General features: G+C 42.1%; 3 protein-coding genes across 24 annotated transcripts in view; all 3 read right to left on the bottom strand.

The window, feature by feature from the left end:
- Positions 1 to 787: 787 nt before the first annotated feature.
- pbxip1b (pre-B-cell leukemia homeobox interacting protein 1b) lies at positions 788 to 12997 on the bottom strand. Of its 19 annotated transcripts, none has more exons than XM_078171554.1 (12): positions 12716 to 12997; positions 10574 to 10650; positions 10358 to 10388; positions 10094 to 10169; positions 9830 to 9897; positions 7478 to 7874; positions 6140 to 6385; positions 5943 to 5966; positions 4592 to 4644; positions 4146 to 4259; positions 3754 to 3988; positions 788 to 3562 (listed from the first exon to the last, which is right to left on the bottom strand). In XM_078171554.1, exons 1-12 carry the CDS (start codon positions 12980 to 12982, stop codon positions 2052 to 2054), a joined length of 3099 nt encoding a protein of 1032 aa, XP_078027680.1. In that variant the 5' UTR covers positions 12983 to 12997; the 3' UTR covers positions 788 to 2051. The 19 variants fall into 19 exon arrangements, with proteins under 19 accessions (XP_078027680.1, XP_078027687.1, XP_078027686.1 ...); XM_078171561.1 differs by having other exon boundaries at positions 788 to 3559; positions 3898 to 3988; positions 7466 to 7874; XM_078171560.1 differs by having other exon boundaries at positions 3898 to 3988; positions 7466 to 7874.
- Positions 12998 to 13286: 289 nt separating this feature from the next.
- lenep (lens epithelial protein) lies at positions 13287 to 15395 on the bottom strand. The gene is made up of 2 exons (XM_078171572.1): positions 14533 to 15395; positions 13287 to 13475 (listed from the first exon to the last, which is right to left on the bottom strand). Exon 1 carries the CDS (start codon positions 14864 to 14866, stop codon positions 14672 to 14674), a length of 195 nt encoding a protein of 64 aa, XP_078027698.1. The 5' UTR covers positions 14867 to 15395; the 3' UTR covers positions 13287 to 13475; positions 14533 to 14671.
- A 63-nt stretch (positions 15396 to 15458) lies between these two features.
- Positions 15459 to 23786, bottom strand: part of shc1 (SHC (Src homology 2 domain containing) transforming protein 1) — a 33061-nt gene continuing 24733 nt past the window's right edge. For all 4 annotated transcript variants that reach the window (XM_078171571.1, XM_033640385.2, XM_033640386.2 and 1 more), the window contains 6 exons: positions 22335 to 22461; positions 22081 to 22228; positions 21701 to 21758; positions 21406 to 21522; positions 20550 to 20806; positions 15459 to 19243 (listed from right to left, as the gene is read on the bottom strand). In XM_078171571.1, the coding sequence (XP_078027697.1) occupies positions 19115 to 19243; positions 20550 to 20806; positions 21406 to 21522; positions 21701 to 21758; positions 22081 to 22228; positions 22335 to 22461 (836 nt within the window). In that variant the 3' untranslated portion in view covers positions 15459 to 19114. The remainder of the gene's footprint in view (positions 19244 to 20549; positions 20807 to 21405; positions 21523 to 21700; positions 21759 to 22080; positions 22229 to 22334; positions 22462 to 23786) is intronic.

Below are 23786 nucleotides of genomic sequence, written 5' to 3' on the forward strand. Positions count from 1 at the left end.
AAGAAGGGGACGTGGCTCTACTACAGTCCATTTTAGATGTGGAACACTGTGATTGGCTCATAAACATCAGGTAGTGCATTTGGGTGGAGTCAGATGACAGTAATCTTAGATCTCTAGACATCTTAGAAAAGTTATCTCCATTGGAACGGACGGGGGATCGGAACGGGTTAATGTTGTGGCTGATCGGTGTAGTTATGCAACTGTACTGATTGACAGTATTTGTGTAAAAATATTCAACATTTAACCAAGGCAGTACTCCAGTTTCTGGTTTAAACAAACACTCAGTGACTGAAGAATGTGAAATCATCATAATTCATCTCACCCTCTTTTCTTTCTTTCTTTTCCTCTGCTACCACCAGCCAAGGTGTTGCTCCACCCATACAGATACAGGTAATATAAAAGTGAAGAACAGCGGGAAAAGTATCCCAGACGAGAAGTTAACACCAGTCTGGCAAAGGCAACCCAAGGAGAAAGGAGCCGATTCGTCTGCAATGGCACACAAAGTAATACATCACTTGTGTTGTATTGATCTGTCAGCAAATTCATCTTTTTACAGATTCCACTGACTTTCAACAGAAACTGTGGGGAGAACTGTTCAAACAACCATTAACTTATTATTAATAATCAGTGAAACCAAAGAGCTCACCTTCCTTTCTGACCTCGCAAAAATCATCAGGACGTGTAAGTCAAACAGGATGGAATTCAGATGAAGATCTGAAATCATGGTCTGGTAAAATCAATGACAAACATTTTAAAGATGGAGTAAAAAGAAGACAAAAGCAAACGATTTCATCACAGGGATGAACCCAATTTATTATTCTGCTCTTGTGACAGTAACAGGGCCAAATATGAACATCCTAACATACAAGGGTCTCTAAGCTGCCACTATGCGCTTCTTCATCGACGCCCTTTGAAAAACACTCACTGTGTGGCTGCAGGCCCTTCAATCAACAACATTTAATAAGTTAGCCATGCCTTTTTTTTTCTTGGAAACTACGTGCCATGACCTCCGTGCCACGACAAACCTAACCGATAAAAACAAATGTTACATTCATAACCAAACAAAAAATTAAGGACATTTTAGTGCACAACATAAGTTCCGTACCTGAAATGAAACATACATGCTCAACATGTTTATATATATTATGTGCCAACCAATTATATTTGTATCTATATTACGCCCACCTCTATAAAATAAGTTAATTATGTGTGTCTGCATGTCAGCATAATTCTTAAACACATTTAATATGTACAATCAATCAAAACAAAGAAAATCATAGCTAATTTTACACAAAATATCCACTAAACCTTTTTCAGCATTTCACGCCACCCTTTCTAAGCACTAATGATTTAAAGGTAATCTGACATTAAGAGCTAGGCTAAAGAAATTAATACATAAAGATGGCATTCTCTAGGTACAGTGTATGATCAGTGAAAAAAAGGTAGACTTCATCAGTGCAGAGTGCAGTTTGCAGAGGAAGAGGTGCAGTGTCTGGATAAGACTTTACATTATCTATTCCTGCATCAAAGTCAAAGCAGAGTAACATCCAACTCAATCTAACAGGTTTAATCTCCCTTATGCCAAAGGAAAAAAGTGGCAGTGTGTGCAGAAATGACTTTCACACCAACAGATTACATTAGCTGCAGGTGAATAAAAAATGTGTGGGGTTTTCTATGGATTGAACACTTGATTATAGAGCACACAAAAGCTACATAATGTATGCATTGTGCTTCATTATTATCAGTAGCATCTTCTCTCTTATGTCCATTCAAGATGCAGGGACTTCCTCCATTATTAAGTACTAGCGTGTGCATGTGCGTGAAAAATACAAAACAACCCAAAAAAAAGGTGAAATCAAATTACAAGCTGAACTTCTTGGACAACAAATGTAAGGGGTAAAATAAGATCCCGTAAAAAGGTGTGACAGGATGATAAATGTATACTTCTAAGCATTTGTGGTCCAATATAAAATGTTCCCTTTGAATAACCTCTCATCCGTCATGACTGCTCTTAAGCTACTTTTGACAGATCCATCAATTGTGTCACATCATCAGCCACGTCCTCGTCCGCTCTCCTTCCTCCACTCCCCTTTGGATCTCTCCTCTTTCTCTACCGCTCCTGGCACCGAAAACTTTTTCATGACTTCTTTTTCAAACTCTTCCATTTCATCCTCTATGGCGCTATCCTCATCGTCCCCGTCGTCATCGTCTTCCACCATGTCTTCCAAGATATCTTCCAAATCTTCGACGAACTCCTGAAAGCTCATCTGGTCGTGGACAAAGACTCCATCCTTGAAGAATTCGGTGGCTAGCTTTTTGAGCTCCTCTCTTTTGGAGTCATCCACTCCCGCCCCCTCTGCCTTGGCTAGGTACGTTTGGAGGATGGCCTCAAACTCGGGCAGAGAAACAGGGAGCAGACCCTCAGCTTGAGCGCAGGTCTCCAGTGAGTCACACTGCTGTGGTGTTTTGGGGTTGTGTTGAAGGCGTTCTCTCTGCTGGGTCCAGTACTCAGGCTGGTCCAGGGAGTGTCGGCTGTGTGTGTGAGGCGGCTTCCCATCTCCCCACAGGTGCTCTTCCTTGTGGACATTAAATCTGTGCTCACCTTTGTGTTTCTGGGGGCTTGATTTGTCCTTTTTCCACTCTCCGTTGTGATTTTTGTCTTTCTCTCCTCCTCTCTTCCACTGTTCTTTCTTTTCCCACTGTTTCCTCTCGTCTGTCTTACTCCACTCCTTTTCATCTCTGCCATTTTTACTCTTCCACTCATGCTCATTCCACTGTTTCCTCTCATCCCTCACTTTCCTTTCTTTACCGTGATTTTTGCTGTCTTCCCACTGTTTCCTTTCTCCCTTTCCTTTCCATTCCTTACCATAATCTTTGCCGTTTTTATTCTTCCAGTTACCGTCTTTCTTCTCTCCTTTTTCTTTCCAATCTTTCCTTTCCCATTTCTCTTTGCTACTTTCCTTGAAGCCATCTTGGCCCTTCCTCCACTCCTTCTCTCCCTTCAGTTCCTCCTTGCCTTTGTGCTTCTCTCCACGGTCTTTTCCTACCTTCCAATCCTTCCTCTCCTCCTTACCCCTCCATTGTTTGCCCCCATTCACTTTCTCATGCTTTGCCCTGTTCCAGTCTTTCTCCTGCTTTCTTTCTTTTCTCTCACTCTTCTCTATCCACTCTTTCTTTCCTTCCCTATCCTTCCATGGCTTTCCGCTATCACCTCTGCTAGCCTTGTCTTTCTTCAACTCTTTCTCCTTCCATTGCTTACCTTCCTTATCTTTCTCCTTATCAAACTTTCCTTGCTCATGTTTTCCCTTTTTCCATTCTGTTTTACCGCCATCTTTCCGATCCTTTTTCTCCCCTTCCTTCAAATCAGATTTATCTCTCTCTTTCCACTCCTTCTCGTCAATTTTATCCTTCTTCACATCTTTCTTCTTCCCCCTCTGGTCATCCCATGGCTGCTTAGTCTGGCTTTCTGTAGATCCAGCTGTGCCCTGCTTGCTGTCCTCTGGCTGGCCACCGGAGGGCGATGTGGTGGCCTTTACAGGTGCTTGAGCTGCTTCACTGGCTGCTGAAGGAAACACAAGAAGTCAGTACAACTACAAAGATGAGAGGTGAGCATTCAAGTGAGAATAACAGAAAAAGAAGAGGAAAGGAGGAAACACGCTGCACCCTCCCTTGCTGTCTAATATCTATAATCCTTCTACATCTTCTACCCTCCTCCACGTGCCCTCCCTACTTCCTCCCTCTGTCCCGCTGTACCTGAGGAGAGTTTTAATTCAGTCACAGTGGATCTCAGTGTTTCTAGTTCTTTCTGTAGGGCCGGGACAGACTCCAGCTCTCTCTTCATCCTCTTGTTCTCTTTCTGAAGGACAGGGAGAGATGCCATCTCTTTCTTCAACCTACTGTTTTCCTTCTCCACCTCCTCCCACCGCAGACGCTCCTTTGCTCCCTCTGCTGCCTGTCCCTTGGCTACTTTTAGCTCTTCATTCTGTGCCTGTTTGAAAAAAAAAAAAGGAACAGGAAAAGAGGGTCCTGTGAGAATATTACAAACTCAGTGACACGTTTATGCACAGACACACATTTATGTATATATGTATACTGCACACACACAGACACACAGAGATAAGGTGAGAGACAGAATGGAGTCACACCTGAAGTTGGGCTTCTAGCACAGAAATCTGCTGGTTCCCTTTGGCTAACTTATTTAGAAGCTCTGTACTGTCAGCATCTACTGCGGGCAGAGGAACCTCTGGATTAAGCCACTCCTGTCGACAAATTGCAGACAGTGTACAACACAATGGTAAATTTAGATGACTTCTCAGAATTTCTATTGCCAGACAGCAGCAGTCGAAAAATTAGAGAACAGTACATGTTGATGAAGCAGGAGAGAACAAAAGTCCAGGGAAGCACAGTTGGTAGACAATGCTGCCAGTGTTGTGGGTGGTCTCCTGCTGGGCATATCACACTAAAAATTCATGTGGTGGTACTTACTGTGCTGTAAACTCAGCACTCAAATGGTATTTATAATGAACAACAGAAAGAACACAGACAGAATAGAAGGACAAAAAAAGAAGTGACAAACTGACGTCAGACTGACCTGTTTTCCTGGTACCTCTGCATCCTTCAGGTCCACTGTACCATAGTCACTCTCTGCAAATGTATTATGCAAAGCTTCATGTTCATGTGAATACATACACTTACAAAGAACAAGAGCAAACGCTTTTCATATTATGGAAAAACATGCACCTACCCGAACAACAATCACGGCTTTAATAATAAAATGTGTACTCTGAGCTGAGTAAGGGCATGTATACACTGTATAATATCTAAAATGAAAGATCATGGACAATATATTTATTAAAGGTTGAAAACTGCAACTTTTCAGTTTAAACCTTATCCTCCATGTTTTGACACTGATCATGGTAGGAGCTATTTATAAAAACCTAAAAGAACATTTGGTATTTAAAGTTATGGTAGTCGAGCTTAAAATTATTGGTTTACATTGCAGTGATGCAGAACAGTGTTTTCATACAACAACAGCAAATAGGCCTCAGCGCAAAAGTGCATAAATCCTTCCCTCTCTTGCTCGCACAAGTTTAGAAGCGTGCAGGGCTTTTAAAATTCACTTTCAGAGGAATATTTCACCCGCAAGATGACCACTGGTATACCAATTACTCACTGCATGTTATGTTGAATTCGTGAACAAAACTTTTCTTTTTCTTTCATGCCTTCATGATGAACAGAAAATCCAACAAAGATCATTCTTAATGAGCTGGAGTAAATGGGGACCGCGTTTAATGGCAGCAAAACTATACATACATAAAAAAAATATCTGTTGACAAACTCTCATACAACTTATGCAGTATAATCCAAGTCTCATTTGTCCAGCTGTTTGCTTAGTAATTCCTAAACACATGCATTTTCGCTAAAATGTTCCAATATTAAACACTTCCGCCAACGACAAATGCACCCTGAGCATGCCTGAGCATGTACCTGTGTATGAGCTCTGCTTGAGCAGAATTCAAACACACGTGCGTGCTTGGGCATGCTACTTGGCCGTGCATGAGATTGTTTGTACTGATGGGTTTTAGTGAAAATGCATGCACAACTGGATAAATGAGACTTGCATTGCACTGCAGGAGTTGTGTGAGTTTGTGAACAGATGATTTTATACACTTTTACTGTCCCCTTTTACTTCAATTCGTGAATAATGTCCACCTTTTTTGGACACGTCGTTCACCAAGGAGATGTGAAATAAACAAAGTTTTCTTTACGAATTCAAGGTAACATGCAGCGAGTAATTGCTATACAAATGGTCATTTTGTGGCTGAAGTATTCCTTTAAAAAGGTCTCTGATGCAAAACAATTTCTTCTGCATGCAGTCATACATACAAACACATGCTGTGGGCCAGAAAGCACTCATTCGCTCACTCACACACATAACGTACCCTCATCCAGGTCCATGAAGATACCTGCAGGTATAATACACCTCAGTCTCAGAGCACCCTTTGTCTAGTTTACTGCTAGTAACTAATCATTTTCCTCTAACTCACTGCTCTTTAACATCTTAAAATTAATCTAAAATTAATTTTCAGAGTAACAGGCAAAAGAAAACCTTTTCATAAGGTCATATGGGGATACCTACCTGAGAAAAAGATGGTGCCAAGGCCCACCAGGATGACAGCACCCAGGATGCACTTGTTCACAGAGAACCCGCTGTCTTCCTCCCGCTGTGGCAGCTGAAACTCTTCCTCTCCTTCCTCTTCCTCCTCTGTCCTTCCGATCCGCTCCAGAGCTGCTAGGAGAGACCTCCTTCTCCTCACCTCTGGCTCTGCCTCCTCTCCCGTCTTCTCAGTCCTCTCCTCAGCCACCTCTGAATCCACAGGGGAGTCTGGGGCAGTGGAAGGGAAGAGTGTGAAAAGCTGTTGTTTTCAGAAAGAGTATTCAACCACAGCATGGTATAACTACAAAATGGAGAACATAAAAATGCCTTCATTGGCCAGTCATAATTACATATTCAGCTAAGCTGTGTAACAAATAGTACACTCTATTTTTTTTACTTTCACTTTGCAATTTGTAGGTTTAATCTACTCGACGTTACCCCCAAAGCATAAATGTTCAAAACAGCTGTTGTAAATTAGAGGATTTTATTTTCTAACACATTTATTATTTTAAAGCTGTTGCAAATTATTGGGCACAAATTTGCTCTTGCAGTTTCAAAGTTGATGTTAGATAGCACAGCAGCGATGGCGCTGTAAACGGTCTGATGCTGCAGTATACTCCTCGCGGGAGATAAGACTTGCTTCTTTATTGGCTCTGCTGTGCATGGCACGCTGGTTAATTTGCTCTGTTGCCATTCCTTATTTTCCTTTAAACTGCATAGATAAGGCTTAAATCTTGAATAAATCGTCTGGAAAGTGATTCAAGTGATTCATTTTGGAACTTCTGGCACTGAAGTTTCTAAACTATTTGCATCACTATTTTTTGTAGAAGAGCAGTGGTACTATAAATTGGCACTGTAAAGAACTCTGACGCTGAACTAGTTGTTAAACAAAAGGTGTGTGGAAAAAAATGCACAACGGAGCAAAAGAAAACTCATTTTTTAATGCTGTAGCTAGAAAAAGAGCTGCGGACCAAAAGCACCACACTGCAAAAAAACTTTAGAGGCCCCGGTCCCTCTGAAGCCAATTTACTTCTGCAGGGTGTCATGCAACTAAAAGTTTCTCTGTCACATCATGCTCCCTGCCTCGTACCAACCACAGCCTCTGCAGACAACCTCCTGGCCCAGATACTGAGCAATTCCATAACCAGCTGGTCCACCAAGTGCACTTCAAACACAAACAGTACATACAGCTTAGTCTAAAATAAAAGGAAAGGATACAGGCATACCAGGTGATAATCTAACAACAAATAAAGAGTGATACTAAGGTCAATATAATATTAATGTAATAACATGATAAAGTTTTCATACCTGCTTGTTTACCTGAGTCAGTCCTTGGAAACAGGTCAGGCTCCTCCCCTTGCTGTTGGTGCTCCTCCCCATTTAGCTGATGCAGTGCCCCATCCTGCGTGTGCCTCTCTTCGTCCTGCGTTAACTCCACCCCTCCCAGAGTCTCTGTGCTCAGCGTTGAGGCTGGGGGCTCATCAGGGGAGGGGGTTATGTGGGTGTAGGAGTCAGAAAATGAATCAGGGTCAGAGCTGGACTGTGCCGGGCCCTCAGGTAGGCCCTCTGACTGGCTGAGTGCATCACTGCCAGGGACAAAGCTGTCAGGGACTTCCAAAGAGGTGGGAACAGAGGCATCAGTGACGGTGATGGGCTCAGCGGTGTATTGCTCTGTGCTCGTGTCTTCACTTAGCTCTGCTGTTTTGTCCTCTGCTACCTGGGTAAAAGAATCAGGTCATTAATATTCCTTAAGGTATTACACTGCCAGCCAAAGGATTTAGAGCTCCCTTTTAAGTTTTTTGGATTAAATTCAAACAATGCTCCTAAATTTGACACTCTGGGCAGAGAGTTAGATAAGAAGTTCTATACCTCTCTAGTATCAGGACAGTAAATATAAAGATACAGCTAGCAGCTGTTCATTTAGCAGCAAAGACTGAAATAAAGGGAAAGGGAGCAACCAGCACCTCTACAGTTTACTTATTAACAGGTTACATCTCTCTTTTTTCTTTTTAATCCAAACAGAAAACAAAGCATTTGAACATCAGTTCTTGTGAAACAACAGTTCACTGTTTTACAAAGGACTGTGTTCTGGACTATTTCTTGGATGGAGCCAGTTGTTAGGCAACCAGCGGAGACTACAGGATGTTAGCAGTCGCGACCAAGAAATAGTCCACAATAGTCCAGGAAGATATTGGCGCCTTGTAGCTGAGCCAGGCTAGGTGCTAACGGTCTTTATTCTAAGCTAGCCAGCTGCTGGCTATAGCCTTATCAGCAGGGTTCCCACGTTCATGAAATTCCTGGAAAAGTTATGAAATCAGAAAAATGGTTTTCCAGGCCTGGAAATGGTTTGGAATTAACAGAATGTTTTGTATCTACATTGTTTTGGCTATAGTTTAAAATAAGTTCAAAAAAATACCCTAAAACAAATTCTATCATCAAGCGACATACGTTAAAAACAACCATAAAAAAAAAGTTTGTTTAATAAGAAATAAATGCATGCAAATTTGTCAAAATTTAAATCTAAATACTAAGTCAAACTGCACTGACACTAATATGATCTTCAGTTTTACATACCCCAAAAAGGAGGGCATCCTCAGCGTTTTGCAAGGTGACTATTCGCACTTCTGCTAACTTGCAGAAGTGCAAATAGTTTGCTTATCAGCAAATGCCTCGGAAGTACGTGTTTAATAATGTATGGCCTACCCTTTTTAATCTACTTTAATAAATTCATGGAAATGGCATAAAATATTATGGAAAGGTTTTGAAAATTCATTGGTAAAACTTTGCGGGAACCTGTATGATATTCTCATCAAACTCTATGTCAGAAAGTCCAACAGTGTATCTCGCAAAAATGTTGCACTATTCTTTTAAATTAAAAATATATAAGAAATAGGTATAAGTGGCATGTTTGCGACTTTCTGTATTTTGTGCACATGCCTTTAAAAAAAAGCCACTGCTACAATCAAAAATATGCACACTTTTTTAAAAAGTTCTTTGAATAGAAACTAGAAACTAAAAATTGTTTTATACCTTCATTAAAGGAGATCTATGCAAATTTCAAAGCATATGACTTCTCTGCTAGCCAGCAGCTAACAGTGCTAACTCCATAAACAGTGCTAAACAACGGCAACGGCTGACAGAGCTAACAGTGTTAACTGGGGGGAACTGGGGGGTGGCTGCCGTCCCTATATCGGTTGTAATTGACATATGACTGCAGTGCCAAGTGACAGCGATGATCTAGCCAGGGGGATGGACACATGCACCAAACATGCACCCTTGAGGACAGAGGGAGCTTGACTTTATTCTCTGCTCAGAACACCATCACTCCACTGGATCTTAAATAGAAAACAGTGGTTTGCTGCTGAATTACTGCTCTGAATGTTGCATAGAGGACCTTTAAGCTGGTAACAGCTGAAATGAGTCATCCTCTAGGTATAAATACTTGGGTTATAATGTGGCTACACACCCACTGGTCAATTAGAATCAGGCACTGCTAGTGCCTATGGTATAAACAGTTTAAAGGCAATTCAGAAAGAGTATTCAACCACAGCATGGTATAATTACAAAATGGAGAACATAAAAATGCCTTCATTGGCCAGTCATAATTACATATTCAGCTAAACTGTGTAACAAATAGTACATTATCAAAAACAATGTGTATTGCTGTCCTACCAGGTGGCCCTCCACAGGGAGCCCCTCTGCAGGCTCTGCACCGTTTGCAGGCGGGTTCTCCCCAGAACCTGACTCATCAAACACAGAAAAACAGGGCAAGGAGGAAGACTGTTAGAGCAATAGCTTAACATTTCAACTGGGAAGGCAAATGGGAAAAAAAGTACAAATTAAAACTTGGAAATTAGAATGGGTTTGTGTGCTGGAAATATGTTTTTTCTTCGCTATAAATAATCTCACAATCCTCAAATGTATTGTGACACACACCTGCTGCACATGTAAGGCCTTCCTCATGGTGCTCTGTCCCCTCTGCCAAAGGCCTCAGGGTTTCAGCAACAGTCTCCTGGAACACAAACACACGGACATAATTACTATTTAGATATTACTGCAAGTACAGTTCAGTCTTTTACTATCTTGCTTCTGGGCATCAGCAGTGACGAAGCATCACTCTTTTAAACAACAACTCCTGCCAAAGTGCCACTAAACAAGGCAGAGTGTTCATGTGTGTGTGAGTGTGTGTGTAAAACTAACCATCATGCCAGAGCCTCTTAAGCTAGTTTGCCTGAGTAACAGTTAAAATCATAAAAAGAAAAGAAACAAAGACAGTCTTATTACAGAAACCTACTTCATATCCAGGTGACCCAAAAGAAAATCAATTGGGACAGAGACTTTTCTTTTTTAAAAATAATGCATTTTCATTGAGGTCATGCACAGTGACTTCCTTTGCTCTTTACAGAGTGGTGATACCTCAGAAGTGAGGATGGTCCAGCTGTTGTTAGCACTGCTGCCGCCAGACATGGCCCCCTAGAGGCTTTGCCTGTCTCCTGCAACACAAGAGGAACATAAAACAGGTAACATGATTAATAGTAGTTCACAGAGAAGAAGTCAAATTAAATGTGTACTCCATTGTGTCTTCATACGCTCTGCATCAAAGCTGGCTGTGTGATTTTCCAACAAGGTAAATCCTAAATTGTGAAAAATAGAATTTTGGTTTGTTAACAGTGCACTTGTTACTGAAGCGACAGCTACACAGCCCTTAAGTGAGCTGGCGTATTGTTCAGAGGCCTGCCACAAGAAACAGTGTGAGTACTGCAGCTTAAACACATTTACATCTCCTGTTTACCCATGCGCAGGATTTGAATACATGCCTTCGCTATTCAGCCTCACCCATTCTGCCAATAAAGGAGCTACTGTAACACATTGCTGTGTGTGTGCGAGAGAGTACATGTGTGTAATGTGTGCAGGAAGTCCAGCTCCCTGGAAGCATTGAGTTCGTCATTAGTAGTTTGTGTGTGTTTCGGGCCTTTGGTCACCCTGGCTTTTGACTAGCTGTGAAATGTTTTGGCACAGGACTCTGGTAACTAAGGCCGGCACCATTCTGGGGAGATACAGACAGCAGAATGGGCTTTCCATTTCAAAGCTACTGGTCTGTTAATCTCTACAAACCACCAAATGTGAACTGTATAACGAATACACATATTCCCTGTATGACTTGCCTGGGAATCACAGATTTTACGGTAGGATAAACATATGGTGCAAATGTTTCCCTGAATCTACTTCTGTAGTAGTGACCAACACATCTCTTTCCAGACTGAGATCACTCGAGCGGAAACACAAACTGACATTTCAATTTCACCTCCTGGTCAGATACAAGTGTCAGGTATTACAGCTGTATAAAGCCTTTACTCTCACACAGCACAGGACATAGCAGAGATGCATATTTATCAGGTGTAGTCTGGCTTTCTTCAGCGAATGCAGAGAGAGCTAACCACTTACATTAACACCACATTGTCTGGGTAATGACACACTTCACTCCCCAAATTCAATTCTCTCCCAGCTCTGCAATTTAGGTCTCCTAATCGAGTGCCTCCCAAGAGAAGTCTACTGAATCTAGCCTAGGGCCCTAGGAGCATTGTGGGGCATATAGTGGAATGGCTTAAATAGATACTGGCTAAATATAGCCACCATGAGATTGACTAGAGACAGAGGAGGGAGCATGCAGAAGATGGCCATGGGGAGCACAACAGAAGCAGAAATGTATTCTAAGGACAGTTTTAAAAGGATTACTTAAACTGCATCACAAAGCCGATGGCTTTTAACAGAGAGAAAATAAATTTCACTGCCTTGCAGTCTGTTTATACTCTCTGATTTTTTATGAGAAATATCCAATATAACCTGTAAAGCTTTGGGAGTCTGGGCTTCATCATATCTTCATACCCGTCATATTAAAAGATGCATGACACCCTGCCTGATCTCACTTTATTAACATCTTTTCAGACAAATAATAAGCTATCTTCAGTTCAGTTTATGTGCCACCTAAAATGCAATAGGCAATAGTGGACACCATTTTTTCTTGAGCTTAACAGCCGTAGGCCTTATCTTATTATCCTCATCTCAGCAGGGAAAAATTACCAAAAAAGGTCAAGGGAATAAAATACAGGACAGGCCATTAGGACAGCTATGTTGGGATGTCAGTAAACGCACCATAGCTAGCATGTTCACACACAGCATCAGCAACAAAGCAGCTGCTCATCAAATTATGTTGTAGCTTAACGTTAGATATACTGCTTTGAGAAAAGGGGTGTGAAGCCTGGGACAGGAAATGTCACATGAGAAACAAAATAAACAACAAGTCAAACTCAGTAATCACGTTTTCAACGTATTAAAGGCCAGTGTACGTAAGGTAACGTTACATCAACATATGGTTTAAAAGCAACGACATGTTTTAACATTAGCCGTTAGAAACAAAACTTTTAACCGTCATGTCGAGCAACCAGGAAAAAGTGAGATAAACGACGGTGGCGACGCAACGGAAGAACAAACAAAACAGACGTTGTTACTTGAAAGTAAACAAACACTAAGTTACATCCAAATTTAGGTCACTCTTACCGTGTTCCGTCGCTTTACTTCAGACCCCCACTGCCTGTCACAGATACAGCAGACACTTCTGAGTCTCACCATCCAACTTGGGAACTTAGAAAGTGCCTCCTGAACTTGCATGATCCACGCGCTCCTCGTCCAATCACAGACGGCATCAGTTCTAGTCCCGCCCCTCGCCCTCCTGCTCGACCAATGGCATTGCGGCGCCGCCGTTCCTCGCTGGGAAAGGCTCGAAGATGATTGACAAACGCAGGTGATGATGAGTATGTAAAACATACATGTTACATGCGATAACACCACCAGTCCTCGGCATATAACGCTGGTAGTCCACAGGCTTGGGCTGCTTCCAGGTCACAATATCCTCCTTTCCCTTATAAGACAGCTTGTAAAATGGATCCTGTTTCTGTTCAATACATAGGTCTTAAATTAGACCTCTTTGCAAACTGTGCCAAATTAAATAAACACAAGCCTTAAAATCTCAATAAAGCCACATAAGAGCTAAACCAAACTATTGTTATATCTTTTTTTCTTTTCTACAAGATTAACCACAACAAAATGAACAAACATGCAGACATAAAGGTAAGTCTTTTTCTAGTCATGAGTTCCTTTATTCAGTGCACACCAGTTTGTGTTGTACAGTGAACATCATGGGGTGCTATTCTTTAGTTAAACGCAGGAAGACCCTGACCCAGTCTCTCAGTGAACATTCGTAGTTTCTGGAAATGTTCAAGTGTATTTCCTGGAACCCAAGAAGAGCATCCTACAGACACTGAAAAACAGAGATAAAAATATCTTAACACACTACGTAATGTTATGATTTTGTACACATCATTGAAATTGAGAACCTCACTTTAAAAGAGCAGTGTGTAAGCTTTAGGGGGATTTAGTGGCATCTAGTGGTGAGAATTGAAAAGTGCAACCACCTGAAACTTCTCCCAGTTAGAATTCCTTTAGTGCTAAATGTTCAGGTTTTTACTGGGAGCCAAATAATGCGCAAAGGTTTCTTCCTCTTAAAAACAAATGGAACAGGTAATTAAACTGGTAAAAACTCTGAATAAATAAGTTTCAAGTTAAAAATCAGAGTTCCTTGGATGAGAAAGGTCACCAGCCCAGCACCTGCTAATGGGTGCTCACCTTATTTCTGATCCAGACGTTCAGGAGGTTTTCACCTGTAGTTGAATTACCCGCCATGGTCTCCTCCTCTCCAAAATAAATGTACCGGTGAGGTAAACCAGTAAAAACACTGAATGAAGCAGTTGGATGTTACAAATCAGTGTTTCTCCGACACTGTTCCACATGTCAGAGACTGCCCGAGCCTAGCACCTGCTGATGTGTCTGACAACTTCAGACGTTGAGGAGGTTTTCTCCGCAAGACGAATTATCCGCAGAGGTCTCTTCCTCTCCAAAACAAACAAACCAGGTGATTTAAAGTTGTTTTTCTGATGCTGTTTGTCACAGAGGGGCTGCTAACTATAGTGGCCGTCTAGAGCCAGTGTTCGGTTTGTCCGTTCTGGGCTACTGTAGAAACACGGCAGTGCAACACTGCGGACTTTGTGAACGAGGATCCGCTCCCTATGTAGATATAAACGTCTCATTCTAATGTAACGAAAACACAGTGATTCGTATTTTCAGGTGACTACACACTAAAGAAAACATACTTATTATATTATATTCCATTTCTGCCAACGTATCCCCCTAAATCCTACACACTGGACCTTTAAACAGTATAAAACCTAAATTGTATTACATAAATTAGACAGAGTGTGCTAAAGTACATAAGTGGTTGTTTGTTGTCATATGACATATGAGACAAGACTTATACTTGCCAATGCTTTGCCAGCACCGCCGATCAAACACTCCATTCCCGATGAAATAAAAGCTGGTTGAAATTACACTATAGGTGCCAACAGAGAAAAGGGGGAAAATCAATGTTTGACCACTTGATCTACTCTCACTTTCAGTCCTTCAGTCCAGGATCTCCTTGATGCACCAGCAACAGAGAAGGAAATACAAGCACTCCTTAACCGACTGGATGAAACTGTAGGCGAAGTTTCCTCCCAGGAAGTTCTTGCCTCTTCCCAGACCCATGGCCAGGTCCCTCAGGTGCTGTCCCAGAGAGGAGGAGGGCATGGCCTGGGGAAGAGGACGCTGGGGATGCATGGCTGCGGAGAGGGAAAACGAAGCAGAGGCAACAAAGAGGGCAGTCGATGAGAAGAAATAGGAGGTGAGGTCTGACAAATTGGATCAGACTGGGCCGTGCAACAGCTGAGGTCTGCTCCGTATTCCTGGCACAGATAGCTCCTCTACTTATAACCTCCTATACGAGCTGCGGGCCATTCACATCCTGCTTTTTCTCGACTGTTCCCTGCTTTCAAACATCCGCTGATTGATTAAAGGCCTTGTTTACCTTTGCTGCGCACTGCTCCCCTCTGTTGTATAGCACCCCACACACAGGCTCTCCCTAGGTTCTAATAATCCCTGAATCAGCCCCCTGCTGTTCACAAACAAGAGAGTTCCAGTAGCTCCAACACAACTCCCACTGCAACCCACTCTTTGTTCAGGACACTGTGTGACAGGTGATAATACCTTCCAGCAGTGTGCGCTCTGTTGTTTCATTTTCCATCAAAGTTTTTAGGTGTACTTTGATAGAACGATGAGTCGGATCTTAAAAAGCCTATCCAACAAAGTGATAAACACTCAGTGAACACACACACACACTTATCATATCAAAAGCCAAACTCACAAAGACAGATGAATGATATATGTATTTATATATGCAATCTATATTTTCAGATACAGGTGTAAACAGAAATGTTTCCCTAAAAACAAACAAACAAAAAAAAGGTATTAAAACAGAAACATATAAAGTAAAAATCAATATCTGTGCACACTATCTGAAAGTAACCTTTGGCTTTCACAAATTAAAAGTACAACAGCATCATTAACACTATCACCACCACCGACAACGACAAACAACACGTTTCTTTGAAAGGATTTTTCATGCAACAAAGGCATCTGTGATGAATGATAACACGGGACTGGTTCACTAATGATGCAGAGGGTCAGGTGGGTCTGTTTCAGAGCACACACAAACGCATACAGAACTAAAAGGGATGTTTCAGAATTTTTCAAGTGGAGATGTATGTGGTACTTATCAATAGAGAGTATATTACACACACTTATATTACATACACTTGATGTCAGTTGGCATGTCCTTGGTTCAGAAAAGCAGGCTGGAGTCTGACATAAAAGCTAAGCAAGCTACTGCTGTGAAGGAGTCGGCAACAAAACGAATTTTAGCATCTTAAAGAAAGTCCAACCTAAAAAATATCATCATCAGTTTAAGTGTGTGCTATATTTGTAATATTGTCACTGCTTAACCTTGAAGTCAGACAGTGATTTCCAACAGGAAAATGAAGCCGTTACGTCGCTCTCTTCCAAGCCAGACTCCATTGAGAAAAACAGTGATTTAGCATCGCTGTACACAGGAGCTGCTGATCTACCACTGCCTTGAAGAGTTATTTTGTTTGTCTTATTGTGTGACTTAGGTGCTTAAAACGGTTACTTTGGATTCACCAAAGATGCACCATAACACAAACTAACTAACTGAATGAAGCAGCTTTAAACAAGCAGCTCCTGTATTCAGCAGGATTAAATTACTGTTTTTGTCAAGGGAGTCTGGTGGCTTTGCCAAGAGCAGAGATGGAGAACTGAAGCTGCCTCCCGATCACAACAGGCTGTCTGACAGAAAGGTAAAGCAGTGAAAATACACTTTATATAGTGGAAACTTAAAGTGATAGTGAGGTTTTTTTGGTAGGACTTTTTTTTTTTTAGGTAGCTAAAATACGTTTTGTTACTAACCTCCATCCACAGCAGTACATTGCTTAGCTAAGCTTCTCCAACTGACTTCTGCTGTATGTCATACACCAACTATGGATAAGTACCCCATACAACCCCATTTCAAAAAATCCAAACTATCCCTTTAAAGCTCCAGGTTCCCATCTGACCTACAAACACCTGAACAGGCAGAATGTGAGCGTCTGACTGACCCAGCTGTCACTCTGGCATGTTTGTGCATGTTAGATTACATATGAACCCACTTTAGGGTCTAAAGACTAGTTGACAGTTAAGGTTTAGGCTGAAACGTCCCTTCTCGTATTTCATGAGTTTGGCCTCGATCTATCTTTGACAAGTTCAACTGATTTACAAAGAGCTACCTCAGTGCTGTGGAGTCTGTGTTATTGATCAAATGAGTCATTAAAGATACAACAATGGAAACAATAATCCAATCCTAAAATGACCGCTCAAATGTTATTTACAGATGGTCAGGAAATACCCCCTCCCAATGGTGACATCAAGTATCTGTGACTATAAGCTGAATGCAAGAATGTGCATCCAAGGAGATTGCCATCACTGGATCTGTTCGCATGTGTTTATTGGAGTGTCATTTTTGCAAGTCTTTGTTTAACTGAGAGGCTTGTGTAAGATTCTCCTGTAGTCCACTACATTTGAATTAAGTACATAAGGTGACTGCATTGAAGTGATGTGACTGCATTGAAGAAACAAGGCACAATTAAAAACATATATATATATAAAAAAAACATCATGAACTGAGGGAGGAGGAAGAGTAAAGGAGAAACAATAGCGTGAACTTCTCCCCCCCTCAGATCCTCAAAAGTTTGTGAAAACAGCACACTGAGGAGCAACATTTGGCTTTAACATTAGCAATGCTCCAGAAACATTTATGTCCTTATGTTCAGTTACCCCGAACCATTTCTTTTTTTCTTTTTTTCTTTTGTTAAAGGACATTATTCCCTCAAGTGATTAAAAAATAAAGCAACATCATGATACACATAATTACCTAACCATTACGATGACATATTTTGCATCATTTTTGCAGAGGGGAATTCATCGCGCTCAGACTGTTCAACATTTCTCATTGGCCGTAGTTTAAAGGGGTCTTCTTTATCTGCTTTCCTTTGCTTTCAGTCAGAATCCTCTTTAAAAGATATAACCCATAGATTGTCAGTGCAAACACATGCTAAGGAAAAGCATCAGGTCTATGCCTCTCAACATATACTTGTATCTGTGTTTGTGGGTGACATCAATGAACTTTAAAAATCTCCTTTTTGTTGATGTACTCAGGCACAATCACCTAGATCCTTCTCCCCTCTAAAACAGGCCCGTTCCATTATGCAATCCAAGTCTAAACTTGCACGCAATGCTGTAAGCACACAAAACAGATAACTGCTGATAATCGTCATGGCTTTCTCTGCTGTTAGCGACCGAGTTCATGATCTTTGGCATGACAGGTGGTGCGGGCCGTGCGTGGTGTAAAGGTGTATGTGCATCTGTGTTTATGGAGGGATTAGGGAGATACAGCTGTTTAGATCCTCCTGAACTCAGAGTGTCCGACAAGTAATGAATCCCGAGATAACAGAAAAAAAAGAGAACATCATCATTGGCATAGCAGTCCCCAAGTTTTGCATACAGGCTTTCATCATCACCAGGTATCACTCCAGGGGTCAAAGTTCAAACGTCCTCAAAGGGGAGTGGTCAGGGGGAGGGTGGCCCTCCTGATTAGATTGGAAGCAAACACATTTATGCATATTCACCAGGCAGATTTTTTTTTTTTTCAAAGTCAGGTTTGCTGCTTAAGTGCTCCAGTGACACTTGAAGGGGAGAGTTTATGTTCGAGCCCGGTTCAGTCTGTGATACAAAGAACAATCGCCATCCAGTCTGTGATTTGCCTGATATGCTCCAGCAACAGTGTGAGGAGGGAAATCAGCTCCCCGTAAGAAATGACACATGCTTACAAGCACTGCAAATCTTATTTCCGAGTCCCATTTATGCTCCTTTCTTCACTTTTCAGTTCCACATTTCTTTTTGTACAAGGATTCATGTATTAGTAAAGTGTCCATTTTTTTATTTTTCATAAATCGCATGTTAAGGTTGTTTTTTTTTCTCGTAACAAAAGAAAAAAAAAAGCATTTATTTTCTGCCCCGTTCTGAAAGGGCTCCTCCCTGGTTCACAGTAGGCTGTTGAGAAATTGCAGCAGTGCTTCTCCATTGTGGAGGGATGCACCTGATAGTTTTGGAAGAGGGGGGGGGGGTCGAAGACTGCAGGTCACAGTTTGGCTTTCAGAAAGGACAGAAATATGTGGCATCAGCAGCAAGTGAGTGATTTTACAGAGAAACTAGTGATTTTTCTTTCTTTTTTTGGCTTTCTTTGCAAATGGTGTGTGTGCATGTGGAATCTTGTATATGTATGTGTGCATGGTAAGTGTAGTGTTGCTGTGTGTATTATAGCATAATGCAGGTGTGTTTGTCTTGTGTTGAATTGCTGCAGGAGTGTGTGTGTGTGTGTGTGTGTGTATTTGGTGGAGTATTTCATTGGCGTGTGTGACGTCAGGCCCTGCGCTCTACTGGCTGTTGCAGACACACTTCGCTACCAGCTGATACGATGGGGAGTCTGTTGTCCATGTGGTAACTGATCAGGTGACTCACGCTTTCAAACCGATGGTCTTTTGTACGGACCTGAAAGACACAAAAAAAAGGTATTAAAGGCAAGTTTAAAGGGCGTTTTTAAGGTTTTTAATTAATTCTGTAGCTTCCTTCCTAGTGTTTCTTAAGTATTCAAATCTGAAAATTCAAATTTTGGTTCAAGTGTGTGTGTGTTTTAGTGTCAAAATGCTGACATCGTGGTGACATCCCTACACATAAACCCACATATTGCTGTGGATGCCACATTAGCTTGGTTCCAAAAGTCACACAATTACACAAACTATTGAGCTGGCTGTAGAGCAGCAACTCCTGTGTGCTGTGAGGTCAAATCACTGTTTCTGTCAAAGGAGTCTGGTGGCATTGAGGAGGCTGATTGAGCAGCTTCAGTTCTCTGTCGGAAAGGGCTGTATGACGGCAAAGTAAAAGTGGTAAAAATAATCTAAATATAGCATACACTGAAACTAATATTGATTTTTTTTTTTCAGTTGGTCCTCGTTCAAGTGGCAAAATATGCATGGCTGCTACCCTCGTCCACTGCCACCTGACACCTTTGACAAAAACAGGAATTTTATCTCACAGAACACAAGGAGTTGCGAACTGACTGCTTCCTTTGATTGGTAAGTTAGTTTGTGTTTTTGTGTGACTTTCAAAACCGAACTAACGCGGCATCCGAAGCAGTAAGCTACATTGTTTAGCTTTTGTGTCTCGGTAGTCCTGTCTGCTTCCCCAAACTGGGACTGTGCCGATTGCCACCTACTGAAGAGTAATACACTGGCTATGGGTCTATGAATGTAATACAGTATAGTGAGCCCCAGTACGTCTTCACCAGGTTAAATAAAAGTTGAATAATAATAATAAACAGCACCATCTTCTTCCTCCGAGCTCAAAACTTCCAAGCTAACACTTTCCTTGCTCTCCATGCTTACACTGTCAGTGAACTGCATGTGTGGGGGCTGAGGGAGAGAAGGGCATAAGCGCTGTAACCTACACCTTTGTGCTAACGGCTGAGTGGGAGTTTCCATTTGAAAAACACAGAAAAGAATGCAAATGGACCTGCCTTTTAAATTCATACACACCTATACAGCCATGTGTTGGGAAAACATGACTTAAAGGTGATGTATGAAATTCTATAGGAAGATAGTTGATTGTTGAGTCTCATTCCCAAGTTAAATACTTTGGGTTGGTGACTCGGAGTGAGACTCAACAATCAGCTACCTTTCTAAAGAGTTACAGATATCAGATATAGCACCTTTAAAAATAGCCAAAGCCCATTCATGCCTCTCCCTCCCCTTTGTAATCTCTCTTGGCCTTATGATTTTCCCCTCCCGCTCTGACTCACCACTCCTTCTGGATCAACTAGTAGCAGGTGTTTGGGCTGACCGCCCTGCTGTCCGGTGAGGACGTACTGTCCGGGCGTGGTCCCGGACTCTCGCACCAGGAAGTCCCCGTCACGGGTCAGCAGCCTCTCCGCTTCCCTGCGACTTAAGCTACCGTGGAACCAGGCCTCGCACTGCAGCTGCTGCACCAGAGGGGGCGCTGCTGTCGCTGAGCTCGGGCCACCGTGCCCAGACACTCCCAGGGCATCATCGAACGGCTCTTGAAAAATAAACACACATATATTTGTATTATTGTATTTCTCTGCTGAAAACCTCATGCGCATGTCTATATAGGAAAATGAATCTTTTTATTTAGAGCCAAAATGACTGAGCCTTATCCAAGTGAGCCACATGAATTGACAGTTGCGTGCTGCACACTGATAGAGGACTGTGTCTTTAATGTGAAAGGCTTTACGCAGTCAACCAATCATGTTACATAAAATGCCCCCTGTAATGGACAAAGGCACTCTAATTCCCTTATCTTCCTCCAAGGCTGCCTTCTGCGGGCAGCTCCACTCTTCAATTAGCTCGTCATATGGAATGTACAGTACACACTACTCTGCTCATCCCCTCAGTCAATAATTAACCCTTATTCTGTCCACACGGTAAAATAACTGCACATTTGCTTTGGCAGTAATCCTGGTCATTTTGATTACACACATCTTGTCATTTAGAGAAATTATGCCATCACCTTTTCCAGTTATTTAGAGGATTAGTTATGTGCACTACTTGTGTGTTTTTTAGATAGCAGTCCCTTTAGCTTGATTTATTAATATGATATTGCCAATACAACGCAAGGAGACAGGGTGAGGCACTCACTCATGTCAAAAGCATCTCTGTGAGCATTTCCATTAGCTGCAACTGGGGGGCGGGGTTTGTCCACATTGACGTATGAAGGGTCATCGAACAGTTCCCGTCCCCCTTCTTTGGCACCCACTGGAAAAAAAAGGCAGACATCAGTGACCTTGGCACATCTTCCTGTTCCTATCAGCACATGAAATGGTATTTAAACCAAACATGAGTAGAGATGGAGTGTGACTGAATTGTGACAACCTTCCACAGATTTACAGTGACTAACAGAGAGGTGCAGACAGAGAGGCAGGCTGAGACTCACCTGGTAGAGGCGGCAGAGGCTGCTTGTGAATGTCATTCTGGCCTGGCTGTCCATACGGCTGCAAACACAGAGACATACAAACAAATAATGAGTCACAGTCACATGTGCGTTCTCTTGTGTATGTACACAAATGGATTCCTATTAAAAGGGTTACACAAAAGGTCAATGATGATTTGTCTATGACAAACCGAGCAATTCCAGCTGGGTTACTACTGCCTTTTAATTGTCTCCGCCCACAACTAGGAAATTCTGAAACACACTCTAGAGCTGTGAAATTCCTTACAAGTGTATCATCTCTTAACTGCAGCACGAGCAGTGTTTGGACGTGTTGAAGCATGAGTATCTCATCCTCCTGTTGTGTTTGTGTGCACTTTTCTCACCAGCGTGGCACCTGGGCGGGTCCTCATGTCAATCAGTCCACCAGGGGGAGGCTGTTTTCCAGGAAAATTATTATAGTACGGGACGTCAGGAGGTGGAGCAGCCTCATCGTCTTCTTCCTCCCATGCAGAGCCGTCAAACGGAGCCATTCTGAGAGGAAAAGGAGAGATACAAAGGCAGAAACAGAATATGGGTGAAAAAATACAAACACAGGCTCGTGTTTTGGGCTCATGTGAGGGACATTTTTCACATTTACCTGTCATGAGGTGTGACCAGTTTAGGGGGATTCTTTAGGTACTGTTTAAAGCGCAGTTCAAAGGCCTGGCCGATGGTGCTGATGACTTCCTGGGCTAAACCCTCTGAACACTCCAGGATGTGACATGCTGAAACAGAAAAAGGCACAAATGACTAATAAGGAAGCTGCAGCGACATGTACTCAAATTAAATTTGCACTCATGCAGACAAATATAATCAACTGCAGGCAACATTTAAACTTGTGTTGCCATGTGCATTTTCAGCAGCAGTGCATTCATGTACATGTGCTCTGCTAATGGATGCAAAGAAACATTGCATGTATTTCACTTAACACACTCTAGTTTTCTCTATTAAGGGGACCTACTATGCTTTTTTTTATTTCCTGTCATATGTTAAAATGTTGGTTTTCCATACTAAACATGGCCAAAATTTTAAATAATGAGATAAATGAATGTAAAAGTAATCCCTATGAGCAAAAACCTCAGGCTTTACAAGTTCTGAACTCTACTTTCGAGACAAGCTGACGCCAGCTCTTGAAGGATTTCTTTACATGTTTACATTAGCCCACACTGCTACATGTAGCTACATGCTATCAACAGGGAAAAAGATAATCGTAGCTGCTTGTGTTGTTAATTTCTCCCCAATTTCAGATCATATTCCTGCTGGAACATGTGCAGGTGAGTTGATTTTGGTTTAGTGTCTTTTATTGGTGATCTTTCACAGCAGAAAGCGCCACTATTTTCCATTACAGTCATTCTGCGGCTGCAATCATAGTGCAGAGACATAGTAGCCCCTTTTACACTGCCAGATTTTCGGTGAATGTTGGGCCGTTTTGCCGGAAAGCTGCGAGCTTTTAGACACACAGGATTGGCAAGATGATCTGAGGTGCCCAATTTTCCGCCTCGTAGGGTAGTCATATTGGTGAAACCCTTTAGTTTAAAAAGACCAAGGCGGCCTTCTGCAACGGGAGGGGCTGTTGATGACGGCGCACATGTGAGCCACTGGCGGTGGATAAAAAGGAAACAGCTGATAGCAGGAATTAGCGAGCAGCTAGTAGCAAGAGGGAAACGCAAACCTGACAGACACTGTAAAGATGAGCAAGTGGGGAGACAAGGAATTGTGCACCCTCCTTGTCTTCGCAAACGAAGAGGCCATTAACCGTCAGATGACGGGAACGGTGAAGGATGGGCCGACTTACGAGAGAATCGCCGAAGGACAGACTAGCTGCACCGTCACAAGCTGAGCTACACGTTTTTTTACTTGCTCACACCCCCTATTGCCCGAAAAAGACGCATTCTGTATAAACAAAAGTAGGTAGGTGACATTTTGCCGATTTTGTTTTTATATAGCCAATGCTGAAAAAAGACTGATTGGGCTTCTCTGCAAATTTGCACAATTCCTATCTAAAAAGGGCTAGAGATACAGAGAACCCGTACACGTTAACCAATCAGAG

This window comes from Epinephelus lanceolatus, chromosome 10, assembly GCF_041903045.1.
Source record: "Epinephelus lanceolatus isolate andai-2023 chromosome 10, ASM4190304v1, whole genome shotgun sequence".
Lineage (NCBI taxonomy): Eukaryota > Metazoa > Chordata > Actinopteri > Perciformes > Serranidae > Epinephelus > Epinephelus lanceolatus.